At 33.5% G+C, this 15017-nt stretch overlaps 1 protein-coding gene across 4 annotated transcripts in view; it reads left to right on the top strand.

Moving 5' to 3' along the window:
• LOC114328901 (transcription factor AP-4) overlaps positions 1–12865 on the top strand; it is a 400385-nt gene extending 387520 nt beyond the window's left edge. For 3 of the 4 annotated variants that reach the window (XM_028277893.2, XM_028277883.2, XM_050646342.1), the window contains one exon: positions 1353–12865. In XM_028277893.2, the coding sequence (XP_028133694.1) occupies positions 1353–1436 (84 nt within the window). In that variant the 3' untranslated portion in view covers positions 1437–12865. The remainder of the gene's footprint in view (positions 1–1352) is intronic. The other variant, XR_007696993.1, reaches the window with a different exon arrangement.
• Positions 12866–15017: the final 2152 nt, after the last annotated feature.

Genomic DNA, 15017 nt, shown 5'->3' on the forward strand with positions numbered 1-15017 from the left:
TCATTTTTTTCGAATCCTGAGAAAACTAATAAGTATTTTTGAAAAATTTAAACGCAGAATGAAAGACTACATTATTGCCGAGGGCCGAAAGTCACTGAAAACTTCTATAATGTTTATTTTAATAAGTTACAGGGGTGAAAAACTAAGAGAAAATGTAGTGTGATTTTTAATTTCAAATATCTCATTCAAAAGAAACTTTTTATTTATTCTAAGTGACTTCAGCACTCGATAATAATTTAGTTTTTCATTCTGCGTTTAAATTTTTTAAAAATAGTTATTAGTTTTTCAGGATTCGAATAAAATGAATACCATGTCCGTGGTGATATTTTCCAAATCGAACATTCGCTAGCTTTGTCATAAAACGCACTGAGTCAAATAGAATATGATGACAAGACACTGACAGTTTTAAATATTTGACATGGCATCGGGAATATTTTGAGTTGTTGATTAAATAATATTGATTTGATAAATAATTGATTTAAGACGTGAACTTAATATAAAGTTAAGATCCAAGCAGAGAATACATCAGAATATATTCTGTGATCAAAGTTAAAGTTAAAAAGTTAAAGTTGTTCAAAATTGTAAGCGTTCCATAGTAACAATATATTATTAAAAAATCACTTTAACACTTTTCCTCTTTTCTCGATTGAGTATTAGTTTTTGTTTTACATATAAATTATTACAATCACTGAATACATAGTTAGTGAAAAAATTATCACATTTATTAACTGAATTAATAATTTGCAATTATTATACAAATTACATTCAAAAGCCATTTCTTTAAAGTTAATGATGACATTGTCAAGTAGAATGATATTTTAGTAATGTTTACATATCCATACCAGTGGGAATTTTACTACATGTAATTTTCCATGTAGACAGAAAAAGTAGGGATAGCCGTAAAATATTTGCTATGTACCGATGGCTTTAACTGAAACGAAGTTGCAATCCACGTCGCAATCCATTGTGACAAGCTGAAAATTGATCTAAGACTCAGTGATGCAACGCTGGTTGCACCAACAGATTTTAAGCTTAAGATGTGCCTTAAGCTCAGCTTACGAAACATACACGTTGCACCATTGATTCTTAGATCAATTTTCAGCTTGCCACAATGGATTGTTACGTGGATTACAGCTTAAACTTCGTCTCAGTTAAGACGTGCTAGATAAGAATCGAAAATTATGGTGCAACGTAAGTGAGACTTAAAGCGGCATTATCTATAAGCTGTGCTGTGCTAAGCTGGAGCTTAAGATTTGTTGGTACAACCAGGCGTAATACAATTATGTGTAGTTCCTTTTGTAAGTAAATATTTCATAGAATGTTAATAATAATTGATTCGAATTTTGTTCCAGGCCTACCTCGAGTTCAATGCCACGACAGTTCAGCAATACCAACAATCCAGGCCGGGAGTGATTGTCGTGAAACAAGCGTCGTGATCGAAAATCATTCACTTCGCCAGTCTGCCATCTAGCGGACAGGCGAGGAGACAGGACTAAAAAGTGACGGCTCCGGGCTCTTAGGTTACGTAGGGCCCGCCATCTCGATTATGTTAATCCAAATATAGCAAAAAAAAATGTTAACGACAACGTTGAGCGCCATTTTTTATTTAAAAATATATAAAAATGGGCTGGCCTTTCATGTGAATGTTCTTTTTCTCTCTAATTTATTTTGTTCGTCCCTGTTAGATTTAAGAGCCGGTGAAATTTTCGTTACGTCATTATGCAACTGTTAATTTATTTCTAATTTTTACTTTTTTTTTTATTTTTAAGATCGTTTTTGTAAACACTAGATCTCGGAAGATAATTGAGGCCCTCAGAGCAACACTGGCCTAAGCCACAAATTGAGCGTTTTTAGATTAATATATCAATAAAAGCAGCAACATTAAATCTTCCAATATTTGGCTAGATGGCGCTATGAAATTTGTAGCGCCTTCCCATAAACATAATGGGAATAAAAATGCAAAGATTGCATTTATCTCAAAACTTCGTTTTTGGGCTTAGGCCACTGTTGCTCTGACAGCCGCAATTGTAAGAGGTACAAATAAAATTATTTTAACAGAAACAAAAATAGATTTGAAAAATCTAATGTTTTTATTGATGTAATTGTTCTAATTCAGATTTTCCGAGGTTTGATGTACTCCTCAGTAGAAAAATGTTAGAATGAAGTAACTAAAACGTTCACTAGCTCATATGCTATTGTTAACCCCATCCAAATCTGAAATTTCGTAATTTTTGGGCTACATAATTTATAATAAAAAAATTATTGGCTATCAGTTCAGGCGGGATCTCTTTTGAAGTGGTCAATTTCCATAGGAGTATTTTTTTTCCTGGAGTTTACAATGCACCTTGTATCGAATCGATAATCACGACATGCGCCGGTCGCAAACATTGTGCTTAATTGTTTATTTAACAAAATCTGAAAATAATCTACATTTTGAATCGACATACATGAATAGAGTCGTCTGAATTTTGATTATTAACGGCATAAACTGATATAAGTAAAGGTAAAGTTTTCAATCCTAATAGCAACATTAATGATATTGAAAAATATTAAAAATATTACTAAAAGATTTTTAAATTGAAAACTTATTGGTCCATTTCCCTGGTGACACCTCCAAGGCTTCTACAATTTGCAAGCCAGATGGATGCTGTAGTGAAGACAAAGGGAAGGAATTCTAAACGTTGCAATTCACAACCCCCGTCTGTAGCTTGGTAAAGTTCCAACGGAAAATGGACCTAGTTACTCTGTAGGAGTAATACTAATATAAAATAAAAATGTATACCATTTATATTCAGTTGCAATGCGAAGGCAAAACAATCCTATTTTTCACTTAGAATAGGGAGCGCATTCCAGCACTCTGAATTGACGATTTTCGACTCTTATTGGAGTCATCATCGGAGAGGCGTAGGCCTGCTGCTCTCTACTAGAATTGACCAACCATGGAAGTTTATACCCACACTGGGGATAAGCAGCAGCCCTACGCCTCTCCGTAAAATGTAATTTCCATAAACTTTAATACAATTTACACCGTTATTAATCGAAATTCAGAGTTGGCGCAATGATATGAAATGATTTTAATTTTGAGACGAATATATTTATGTAAATTTTATCATATTTGCAAAATAGTTATGTAAAAACTATTTATACAAATTATAAAACGATTATAACCTACATGTTTCAGTTGTGTTAAAAAGTTTTTCTACACGGAATATGAAGGCTATAAGTTGTGTTTAAGGGGTTGAAAACATTTAAAGAAAAAACTCCCATTTTTTGCACTTTTTCCCCATGACTGCTATATTTTAAATAATAAACATTAAATTTTCAAGTTCTAGCTAGCCAAATAATATGTAAAATTGAAAAATGCAACTTTTTCCTTCTCAATTTTTTTAGGAGCATATCTCTAGAGTTTTAGACGAATATATGGGCGCACAAAGCAAAAGTTTTCAATTTTTTCAGATTTGTTACATAGAAAATTAAGCTCAAGGTTTGGGACTGGCGCCAATCGTGATTATTGATACAGGGTAGATCCTGAAGCTGAAGTGATTCCATAGCAAAAAACTAGACTCGTATGGAAAATGTCCATTATCGTCTGATTTTAAATCCCGCCTGGACTATATGAAAGATGGAAGGAAGTGTTTTAGCTAAAAAATACATGTTTTGGCCGTCTGAAAGTTGTATTACCACGTAAACAATTTTCTTTTGTTGGTAGAAAGTACCGGTCTCGAAATAAAATATAATTTGGCACTAAATAGTTGATAAGTGTTCGGATGTGACAAAAACCTATTAGTATTTAATATTTTTTACCAACAACGGCAAATTATTGTTTCGTGTGATTCATTTCTTACCAAAGAAAAAGTAAAGTAACCGATCATTCGAATAAAATTGATTTTTGGGGGTTGTTGGGTTGTACAGTTAAATTGCTTTATTTTTTCCCAAAAGATGTAAAATTTTACGTAAATAGCTATTGGCATTTCGATTCTATCTTGATGTTTGTTTGTTAAAAATAGTACCATCACACACAAATAATGATTGATGCTTTTTTTAATCCTTTATTATAAAATTTTGTATATTTTTTACCACGTTAAATACGATTAATATGAGTATGTAGTGAATAGTAACTAAATAAGTCCGATAGTTTGTTTTTAAACCAAGAGGAGTAAACTAAAAAGACAGATTCACACCCAAGAAAGTCACTAGAAATATCACCAAATACATCTTTTTTTGGTTGATCATATCGGCCTTCGACGGTGATCCATAGATATTATATTATACTAATACGTCTGTTTTTTATATAAACAATTGTTTTTTATATAAAAGTAGACTAAAAACCTAAACATTAAAGGAAGAACGCAGAAAACACAAAAAATCGCCGATATAACTTAATTAACCTATGAAATGGCAGTAGTGTCAACATTTCATAAATGTCATTAGCGTAAAAATTTCATAACGGTGGAGTAAACTTGTCTGAGGTTTGACTAATTACAAACAAGTATTACGGCGCGGTAAATTTGAATTACCCCTCTTGGTTTAAAGACAGACCATAGTTAAATCCGAGAAATGTAGACCAAATGAAAATATCCATATTGTAGATTTTTACAAAATTAAATTAAAAATTTGAATAACAATATTGTTTATAGTTCTAAAAAGATTCAGTTATTAAAAAGTATTAAAAGTTAAAATAATATTTTATTTTCTAAAAAAAAATATGGCGCATCAGTAGGATTTCGAGAGTTGTCTTCTTGTTTTTTAGAATTTTTGTGGAGTAGGTTCTTCAAGTCCACCGTTTTTTCATTGAAAAAATGGTGTGTTTGAAGAACATCGGCAGCACAAATATCTACAACGTCCTTAGTTCTCTTAAATTATTTTGGTAACAGAGTTCCTGTTACATACACAATGCATCCTTGTCACCCAGAACATTTTTCTTTCTTCTGAACTATTTCCAACCAGTGTATACCTTATGTGCCCTTATCTTATCCCTTGACGTACTGCTCCCCCATAGGCTGATCAGACATTAGCGTATTCCAGACTAAGTCTCAGATTTATTAGAATTTCAAACTACTGCGTCAGTCTGTTTATTTTTCTGTTCATCGGGCTAGGGTTTGAACTCGCATACCTCGCAGCGAAGCGAAGTGAGTCAGCCGCCTGTCCCGCTTGGCTATCTGATAATATTAAGTTATAATAGATAAATACTCTAATAGTCTAATTCAAAAATGAAATGATTATTTCTAAAAAATCAATCATTATTTGTTACACGACCGTACTAATTGATATTTTTGAGATATTGTAAATTTAGCTATACATATAAGAATCTTTATTGAGCTTTCGTATTATCTTTAAACCATTATAAAATTATATGGATGGGGTTAAAACATTTCAGTGTTATGCTCGGTCTTCAGATTGTTTCATCTTTTCCTTACCGGTTTATACATAACATTGTACATATTTCTTATGGATCGTTTGTATATGTTTTCGCTAGATACATTGCCGTACTGAATTGCCAAATTTTTAGACATTATACTTTTACTTTTGTATCACTTTAAGAGTTACTAAATCTTAAGTGTTATATAATAATTTATTGAAAAAATCTGTGCATGTGGGAATTGAGTCAAAATAAATAAACCTTGCGTGAAATTTGACAAAAATATTGGAATGGTATCAGATTGTTAAATATTTTAAATACTAATTGATACTAACCAAAATTGTTTTAAAAAGTAATAATTATAGTTGCTTTTCATATACACTCACTGGCAAACCTAACCGCCCACTTTATATTCTTTAAATTTGCAGAAATTGTCAATCTTGGACTAAATTTTATGAAATATACGGTGAAAACTACCGTTGAGGAAGAAAAAACAATATAATTATTGAAAAAAAGTCAAAAATAAAAATGTATAACATTTTTATTCAGTTGCAATGCGAAGGCAAAAACTGTCTTATTTTTCACTTAGAACAGGGAGCGCAAACCAGCACTCTGACTCGACGATTTTCGACTCTTTTTGGAGTCATCATCGGAGAGGCGTAGGCTTACTGCTCTCTGCTCGAAGTGACAAAACCACGAAAGCTTATCCCCGAGTAGGTGACTTGCGTCATCTGGCCACTGAAAGGCAAAGTTTTCAACCTAATATAAACATTAATAATATTGAAAAATATTAAAAATGTTACAAAAAGATTTTTAATTGAAAACTTATTGGTCCATTTCCCTGGTAACACCTCCATGGCTTCTAAAAATCGCAAGCCAGATGGATGCTGCAGTGAAGACAATAGGGAATTCTAAAAAGTTGTTATTCACAACCCCGTCTACAGCTTGGTAAAGTTCCAACGGAACTACGCCTCTCCGATGATGACTCCAAAAAGATTCAAAAATCGTCGACTCAGAGTGCTGGTTTGCGCTCCCTGTTCTAAGTGAAAAATAAGACAGTTTTTGCCTTCGCATTGCAACTGAATAAAAATGGTATACATTTTTATTGTATTATTATTACTCCTATAGAGTAACTAGGTCCATTTTCCGTTGCAACTTTACCAAGCTATAGACGGGGTTGTAAATTGCAACTTTTAGAATTTCCTCTTGTCTTCACTGCAGCATCCATCTGGCTTGCAATTTTTAGAAGCTATAGAGGTGTTACCAGGGAAACGGAACAATTTTTAATTTAAAAATCTTTTAGTAATATTTTTAATATTTTTCAATATTATTAATGTTTATATTAGGTTAAAAAATTTGCCTTTCCGAAAAAAGTCGTTTACCAAGGGATATTTAGCAAAAATTCAATGTTTAAAAATCTTCGAAGAAAATTCAAACAAACATAATTTTGAAAATCATAGTCCAATTAAAAAAATTATGAGTATTAATAAAGGGTATTGCCACCTCTGGCCCTTAACCCCTTCGGACCGCCATTCGGCAAGTCGGCTCCTATATACGGATTCGACCGTTTACCGAGCGGCTTCGCGCGCATCGCACAGTATCACACTACAACTAATGTAAAGTTAATGTAATAACACTAATTTTAGAAATAAAACTATTTTTATTAAATTTATTATTCTACATAGTATGTGAGTTGAATTAAATTTTATCCATAAAATACCATTTTAAACAAAAATTAGTAAAAAAGATAAACAAGATAATTCGGATGGAATTCCCCAGATTATTTTGTGCTTGATATCGTCGCAGTCTCCTATCTGGGAAATTCCATCCGAATTATCTTGCAAGGGATAGTAAGGTAAGTTGTAAACAGCAGCACAGTACCTTCACCTCCCACACAATCCCATCAGACAAACATCCAAACAATCTTATCACCAATCAAATTAACTAAATCTAATCTCCTTCTGGACATCACCCACTTTTGGACGTGGTTTCCCCACTTTTAAATTTGAATAAGGTAATTCGGACGGAACAAAAATACCTGAAATATGATGAAGATGGTGTCACCGACTTATGGCGAACGAAAACTCATGATGCTCCCATGTGCATCACCGTACTGACCGGACAGTCAAGCATGATGCACACGGGTGCATCACCGTACCGAAGGGGTTAAGGACTTCTTGGAGCCTGTTCGCCAATCTATTTACAATATCCTGGACATCCGATTGGGAGATATTGTGCCACTTCTCCTCCACAGCCGTCTTGAGCTTTCCGAATGATGTAGGGGCTGGTACTCTTGCACTTAACCGTTTTTTGAGATTGTCCCAAATTCCCAAATGTGTTCAATTGGGTAAGGGTACACACATAGTGCAAGCGGTTTCCGCTTACGGACAAACCGCGCGAATCTGAGCGGTTATCGCGCGCGTGAATGGTAACACAGTGAATACGGGTAAAAGCGAGAAAAATCGTTCAAATCTGTCAGTTGCGTCTACAACTTCCGGCAAAATATCGTCTTCTGATGACGATATTATTGTTTTTGATTCTATTTTGACTAAATTGAAAAGAAAACAAGTTGTAAAGTAAAAAAAAGTTGTAAATTGTAAAGAAAAAAAAAACAAGTAAAAATAAAAAAAACAAGTAAAAGTAAAAATAAGTAAAAAAAAAGTTGTAAATTGAAAAGAAAACAAGATTATTATGTTCTTAATCGCGAAAGAATAATTTATGGAGAATATCATCATATATTTCAAAACTTAAAATAAGATAATGAAAGAAAGTGAAATATCGTTCTCCCTTGTGTCCCAAATCCCTGGTCTTTCAAAAACTGCAGTAATCAATGCCTCCTTATTCATTTTACAAACGCTAAACCCGCGCTACAAAAAGCGGAAATAAACTAAATTTAACTAAGTACGCGTACATGTAAAAACGTGCATTCATTTTGAAAACGTATAAAAGCGGGTCAGCGCGGTTTGACCGTAAGCGGAAACCTCTTCAACTGTGTTCGTTTACTTACGATCGGCACTGCGTGCCGGTCATGGTAATACTTGAATCCCAACCTCATCACTTGTCACAGTTGATTCTTGTGGTATGGCAATGTGCATTGTCATGCATTATAAAGTTATATCTAAAGTGTCACCGATGAACGGTGCGAACGGCATGACATGTTCTTGGAGAACTTCTTCTACGTATCTTCTTCAAGCATTCACACTGTCACTATCGAACACAGCAAGATCGGTACGAGCTTCGTTAGAGATACCTTCCCAAATCATTATTGACCCTACTTTTCGGTCATAGTGCATGAAGCAAACCTTTCATTTTAACGCCTGTAGACACGAGGACGTCCATCTGGACCTCTTAGGGCTATTCTGCTCTCGTCTGAGAACACTATGTTCTTAGTATAGCTCTACGGTGTTGGGGGAGCAGCTGTGTGGCGCGCTCTGAAGGGAAAACCCTCAAATTTCTTTCTGCTAGTCTTCTTCTAATTGTACGTTCACTCGCACTATCATTTCTCACCTCAAAAAGACGCGTACGAGCTTCAGGAGCGGTGCAAAAGCGATTTCTCAGCACGTTGCTGACAATGAAGCGGCTATCTCGAATTTTAGTCCATAGATGTCGGCCTTGATCTGGCCTGCGGGTGTATGAATCTGTCTCCCGAAATTTTCTGATAGCATCCCGTACCGTAGTTCAGCCCCTATCGGAGAACTCAAAGACAGCTGCTGTACAGGAGTGGCATAATATTTCCGAATCGGATATCTAGGATATCATGATTGCCAAGAACCGGCCCCAAGAAGTTTTAAGGGCCAGAGGCCGTAACACGCATTATTAATACTCGTAATTCTTTTTAATTAGACTATGATTATTTTCAAAATCATGTTTGTATGAATTTACAAACACTGGATTTTTGCTAAGCATCCCTTGATAAACGACATTTTTTTTTCAAAAATTTTACTGTTTTCTCTTCCTCAAAGGTAGGTAGCTTACTAGTTTTCACCGTATCTTTCATGAAATGTGGTCCAAGATTGACAAATTCTGCAAATTTACAGAAACCCAAGGAGGGCGGTTAATGTTGCCGTGAGTGTATTGTATGTGGCTAGGAGCCAGCAACATTTGCAACTGTTCATACATTTCTACAATATTACTTGAATTGGTCAAGGAAAAGATGGAAGTAAATATTATATAGTATATATACATACATGACGATTTTTTAAATATTTTTTGTTACTTAAAAGAAGTAAAGTTTCTTTTTTATTTGAAACGCCAAAAATATATATTTATCATTATATTAGAAAATATAGTGAAAACGTTTTGTTCCTTTTTTGTACATATTTATAATTTTAGATTTGGCCGCGTAGTCGCGCCACTTAGCATAGTTTCTGTGTTCAGTCAGTGCACGATCTGAATGCATGGGAAAAGTTTTTCTTTTTTAGTTGTTTTTCATTCTGCATTTGTTTTCTAGATGGATTTTAGTCCAAATAATCATATGCATTGTTAGAAATTATAAATACACATGACATACAAATTCTATGTGTTTTAATGTAACATATTTGAAGTTAAATTCATCTGGCACTTATAGTACATATTCAATTAATGAATCTTCTTGTTATATCCTATCAAACTGCGCCATTTTTGAGAAATTCTGTAATTCGACATGAGGTGTTGGTGTTTGTTAGCAAAATAATCTGATTTTTCCTATTTAAAAGACTATTAGACTATTATTGATGGTACAACCTGCTATATGCGAAGAAAAGTCTAAAATCTGACTGCACAGAGTAATGAAATTACACCAATACAGTAATGTATAAAGCTCCAATGTTCGTCAGCATCATGCAGCCTCTTCCGTCCACCGCTGGACATAAGTCCCATTTTTCGCCACCCTTCACTCTGTTTAATGTCGTATTAGTCTCTCTACGTATTTTAGTCTCGCTACGTGACCTGCCCAATTCGACGACATCAGTGATACCTGTTTTTTTCCTCGGGTCTTGATTTCTTATTTTGTCTTTTTTTTTGTTACCCGAGAATCGATCTTTCCAGGCGCCTTTGTGCCACTCGCATTTTTAGTGCTGTTGTTTTTGTGAGCGTGAGAGTTTCTGCTCCGTATAATATCATTAATAGGAAAAACGCATCGGTAAAATGTTTTCCGTTTAATAGCTATCGGGATGTTGCCCTTAAAGATGTCTCTTAGTGAACCACACGCCACCCAAGCAAGTGTTATTCGTCATTGAATGAGGCGAGATATATGTACTTTTCTGTCAATAAATTTTGGATGGTTAGGTGTTCGCTGGAAATTAAATTTGTCTAAAAGTTTATATATGTTAATATAAATTCTTAACGACAAATGATGCTTAAAAACAATAATTAAGTACATCAAGTAGGTTGTTCTTGTCATTCGATGAAGAAAGGACGAGTTTATGATTTGCAATACATATAATTTTTAATTTAAGATTCTTGAAGTAATGATTTAGTGTATATCCCACGCACAAATTTTTTGAGATTGAGAACAGCCAAATGTCAGAGGGTGCTAAAGCTGGTGAATAGGTTGAAAGTTGCAACAATTTCTATTGTAATTAGTAATTTTTGTCACTGGTTTCAGATCACTAACATTTACTTGGCCCATTTCCGGGCTCTAACTCACTTAAGTGTTGAAATATTTCAAGTTTTCAAGTGAAATGTTTCAAGTGTGTTTTTTCAATTGTGAGTGAATACGGCACCCATTGTTGCTTTTTGAGACCCACAACTTCAGCCAAAATATTTCGTATACTGCTTAATGAAATTTTACTAAATTTGCTTCTTTACTGGGTTATTCGACGATATTTCAGAACATTATCCTATATTTGATGCACTTTTTGTACGTCATTCAAACAAATCGTCTTTAAGACGATTTTATGAAGAAGTATAAATTGAGCAACCCATTTTTCTAGTGGGAGAATTGAAGGTGAGGAGTCCTTATATACTTTTAAGAATCGTTTTGGTGCTACAGCTTCCACTAGATTAAATTTTTCCACTAAGAAATACTATGCCACGCCAGCTTCAATAAATTAGTAAATATAGGAATGAGCTGACAGATTTACATGAATAAAAAAAAAGAAATACCCGTTTATTGTACTAATATTATGCAAATGTCAAACAGTATTTACAGTCTTCTTTCTTCTTCTTGTTAACGTTCCGTTTCTGCACAGCTTAATGTATGGGACCGCACTTCTTTGGGTACCTGATCCTCTATGCTGCTGGGCTCCTGGACATCTGTTTCTGTTGGTACTATTTTGCTACGTACTTTCCCTTCCACATAAAATATACGTTCGTCTTGACAGTAGTAACAGTTTTAGAAAAATAAAACGCCATCTCTCATCGAGCGACAAAAATTATTGAACAAGCTTTGAGGCGATTCGGGACATAACCGGTAATCACATCCTAACTCAGACCAGAAAAACATGTTTGCCTCTCAATTAATTCGATAAGTATAGTGTATTACTTGTCATATGATTCCATTTTTAAATAATTTTACAAATTTGTGTACCAACTTTAGACGGGTAATATTTTATGAAAATTAGTCACAACTTTAATAAATGGTTAAAATCCTTAAATCTATGTCATTATTTTGATTTTATATACGGAGTAAATATAAATAACTTTAGTTTTCCTTAAATATGCATATGTTTCTCGAAAATCCATCTAGAAACACACAAACAATATTTATCTACATCTTGTACATAACTTAAAATTTGGTATACGTATGATGAAGTTTGAAAATAATTATAATATTGTTTTTCGTTATGCCATAGGTACGTAGTTTAAACAGGAAAAGTCAGGTGTGGTGGTCTCATAATATACTTATTGAATTATTAATTGTCGAACTACTAGTTTTAAAGGTTACTTCAGACCGATTCTGTTGTGTGCTTTATATAATTTAATCATGTATAGTTTCTTTACTACAAACATACGATTACGTCATTCAAGATTTCTGACGTCAGAGCGGTGCTAAAACGTTATAGTAGGACTTTTCGTCATGGCCATGTTCCTCGTACAGTGAGAAGTTAGGCATCATTCATTTTTCGTTGTTCTTCTTTACTGTACAAATAATATCTATAATTCTTATTAAAGTAATATATAACTAATAGAGATGAAAATCATGTTCTGTTTTGGCAATGCTCTGAAGTCAGAAATATTCAATGAAGTAAGCTTATTTTTGTAGTAAAAAAACTATGCGTATGGTTAGCGTAGTGTCTTAAATATATTTGTTATAAAATATTCAGTTCGTGGAAGTTAGATATATGTTTTGAATTAAAAACTTTCAGTAATAACCAATGCAGGTCAGACATGTTTTTGGGACCATCATACTCTCGACTAAATGTAATTTTTTATGACCACAACACACATACAGACTCAAAATTTATATGCTGCATGAAAATTTATGTTATTGTTTTGTTTTGTAAAGGCTGTCAGCATTTTCTGCAATTTTTATTTGTATTTTTTTTTTCTCAATAAAATAATTCATATAATCATGCCTGACAAGTAGTTTTGCTTTTTCTTTCGTTCCTTTTGTTGTTTTATTTTTGTATCGCTTGCCTATAAGAAGTGGAAAAAATCTGATGAAAGTTATCTTAATTCAGAATCTGATTATGCATAACAATTGGATACATATTCAATTCATAATACATAATTATGTAAGGTATTGGAGATTTCGTTCATTAAATGCTTTAAAGAGATTGAAATGAACAAGTTAAGATGACCAGAAAGTAAAGAACGTTTTATCATAAAACATTAAAAACAAAAGATATCAATAAAATATTGTGACAATTTTAATTTGATGTGCTTTTTCTTGAAACAGAAGAAATTCAGTATCGAATATTCCCTCCTCTGGCAGTGATAATAGTTTTCAAACGTCAAGGCATGCTTTGGATCACATTCTGCGGAAGATTGTTCCATTTCTGCACCAATATTTCGCGAAGTTCTCCTGAATGTCTGGGGTCGGCACATGACTCCATAAAATGCACATTAAGATGAGAAACTCTCGCCTTGAATTATTAGTAACTTTGTTACTAAAGTTAACAAACACAAAAAATGATGCAAAAATTAAAGACTTCAAACAGTATTAGATCTACTAATCTACTTTATTCAGGTAATTGATAATGTACGGCTGCGGCCATTGAATAGTTTACACCCTTACATATCTATAGCAAGCGATTTTTTTAATCTTCACGCCGCTTTAAGGCACATTTTACGTCAAAGTGTTTCAAAATTACCAGTGGCAGACCCAGAAGAGGAAGTCAATGTTAAAATTATCCAGTTTGTTAAGTTGGTAGATTGCCATGATACGTTGCAGGATTGGTATGTCGAGTTGAAACACTGACTCTAACATAACTTTATTTGTAATTTACAACATCCATCAACATAAGGTTACTAAGATGTTGTTTCGCGGAGTAGTCCGTCAGGACACCCTTCTCGCATGACTGCTAGCTAGCATAGTAACGATCTTAATCTTAATATGAATAATAACAATACTATAATGTCAATATTAATTCCTCTGTGGGCTATTTATATCTTCTTATAATTCGGACTTTGAAAAGTAAACGATACGTGAGTCTCTGCGAGGTTACACAAACAAACTCCGTCAATCAACCTTCGTTTTGTTTGCGTATGTAGAAACAACATTTTTGTAACAACCTAATTAATTAAATTATATAAATTTTTAAGATACATATTATATTATACAGTAATGGTTTTTCCCTTACTGTACAAGTTATTTTAAATCTGTTTTATATTAAATAATGGTAAACAGTTTAACAGTTAGCATTTGATGGAAGTCCCATTATGTGAATACAACTTTGCAATCTTCTATTCATAGATAGCACCAATCTCCTCATGTTATATTCAACAAGTTCATCCCATGCCTGCTCAATTGCTTCCTATTCGCGGTGTGCAAGTACTTGGAAAGGGAAACGAGAAACGACCGTGCGCGAGTCGCGGAGAAATATTGCAACTATCTTAAATAATTCATATTGTCAATTGAAATTGTCAAATTGACGTATATTTCATACCTTCTGTCATTGACTTAGAAAAATTATATATTGCTCCACAATATTGATATGATATGCAATTATTATATAAAGGTAAATTTAATTAATTGTATTTTGCTTGCAATACTGCATTTTAATAACGGATTTTATTTACTACATACAATTGTTTACGTTTGCTAAACATAACCTGCATCTTATTTTTTTCTTCTTATTATTTTTTTGGACTATGGTCTTGACAATTATCCAGCAACCAGGACTAATATAATTGGCCAATATAATTAAAAGTGCGAATAAAAGTACAGAGCGTAGAAATAGAGGTCGCTTTGCCGAACTTGCACGGTCCCAATAGTTCAATTCTATTCCGTGGGCTAAGGTTTCTTTAATTTAATTTCTTTGTTAACTCTGTCCACACATTTTCAATGGCGTTAGGGTCGATTCCAGGAAGGCCAAGGGAAAACATTAACATGAGTTTCTTCCAATCATTCTCTAACAATTCTGCTAGTATGTACCGGGCAATTTTCATGATAGAACATAAAGTTGTTATTGGGGACTCTCTGGATCACTGATGGCAACATTATGTTATCAAGAATGTTTGTAATGCAATCCTGTTAGTTTTTCTTCTATACGAGAACAAAACGCCCTGGCCTTCA

The sequence above is a fragment of the Diabrotica virgifera genome, chromosome 3 (genome assembly GCF_917563875.1).
Source record: "Diabrotica virgifera virgifera chromosome 3, PGI_DIABVI_V3a".
NCBI lineage: Eukaryota > Metazoa > Arthropoda > Insecta > Coleoptera > Chrysomelidae > Diabrotica > Diabrotica virgifera.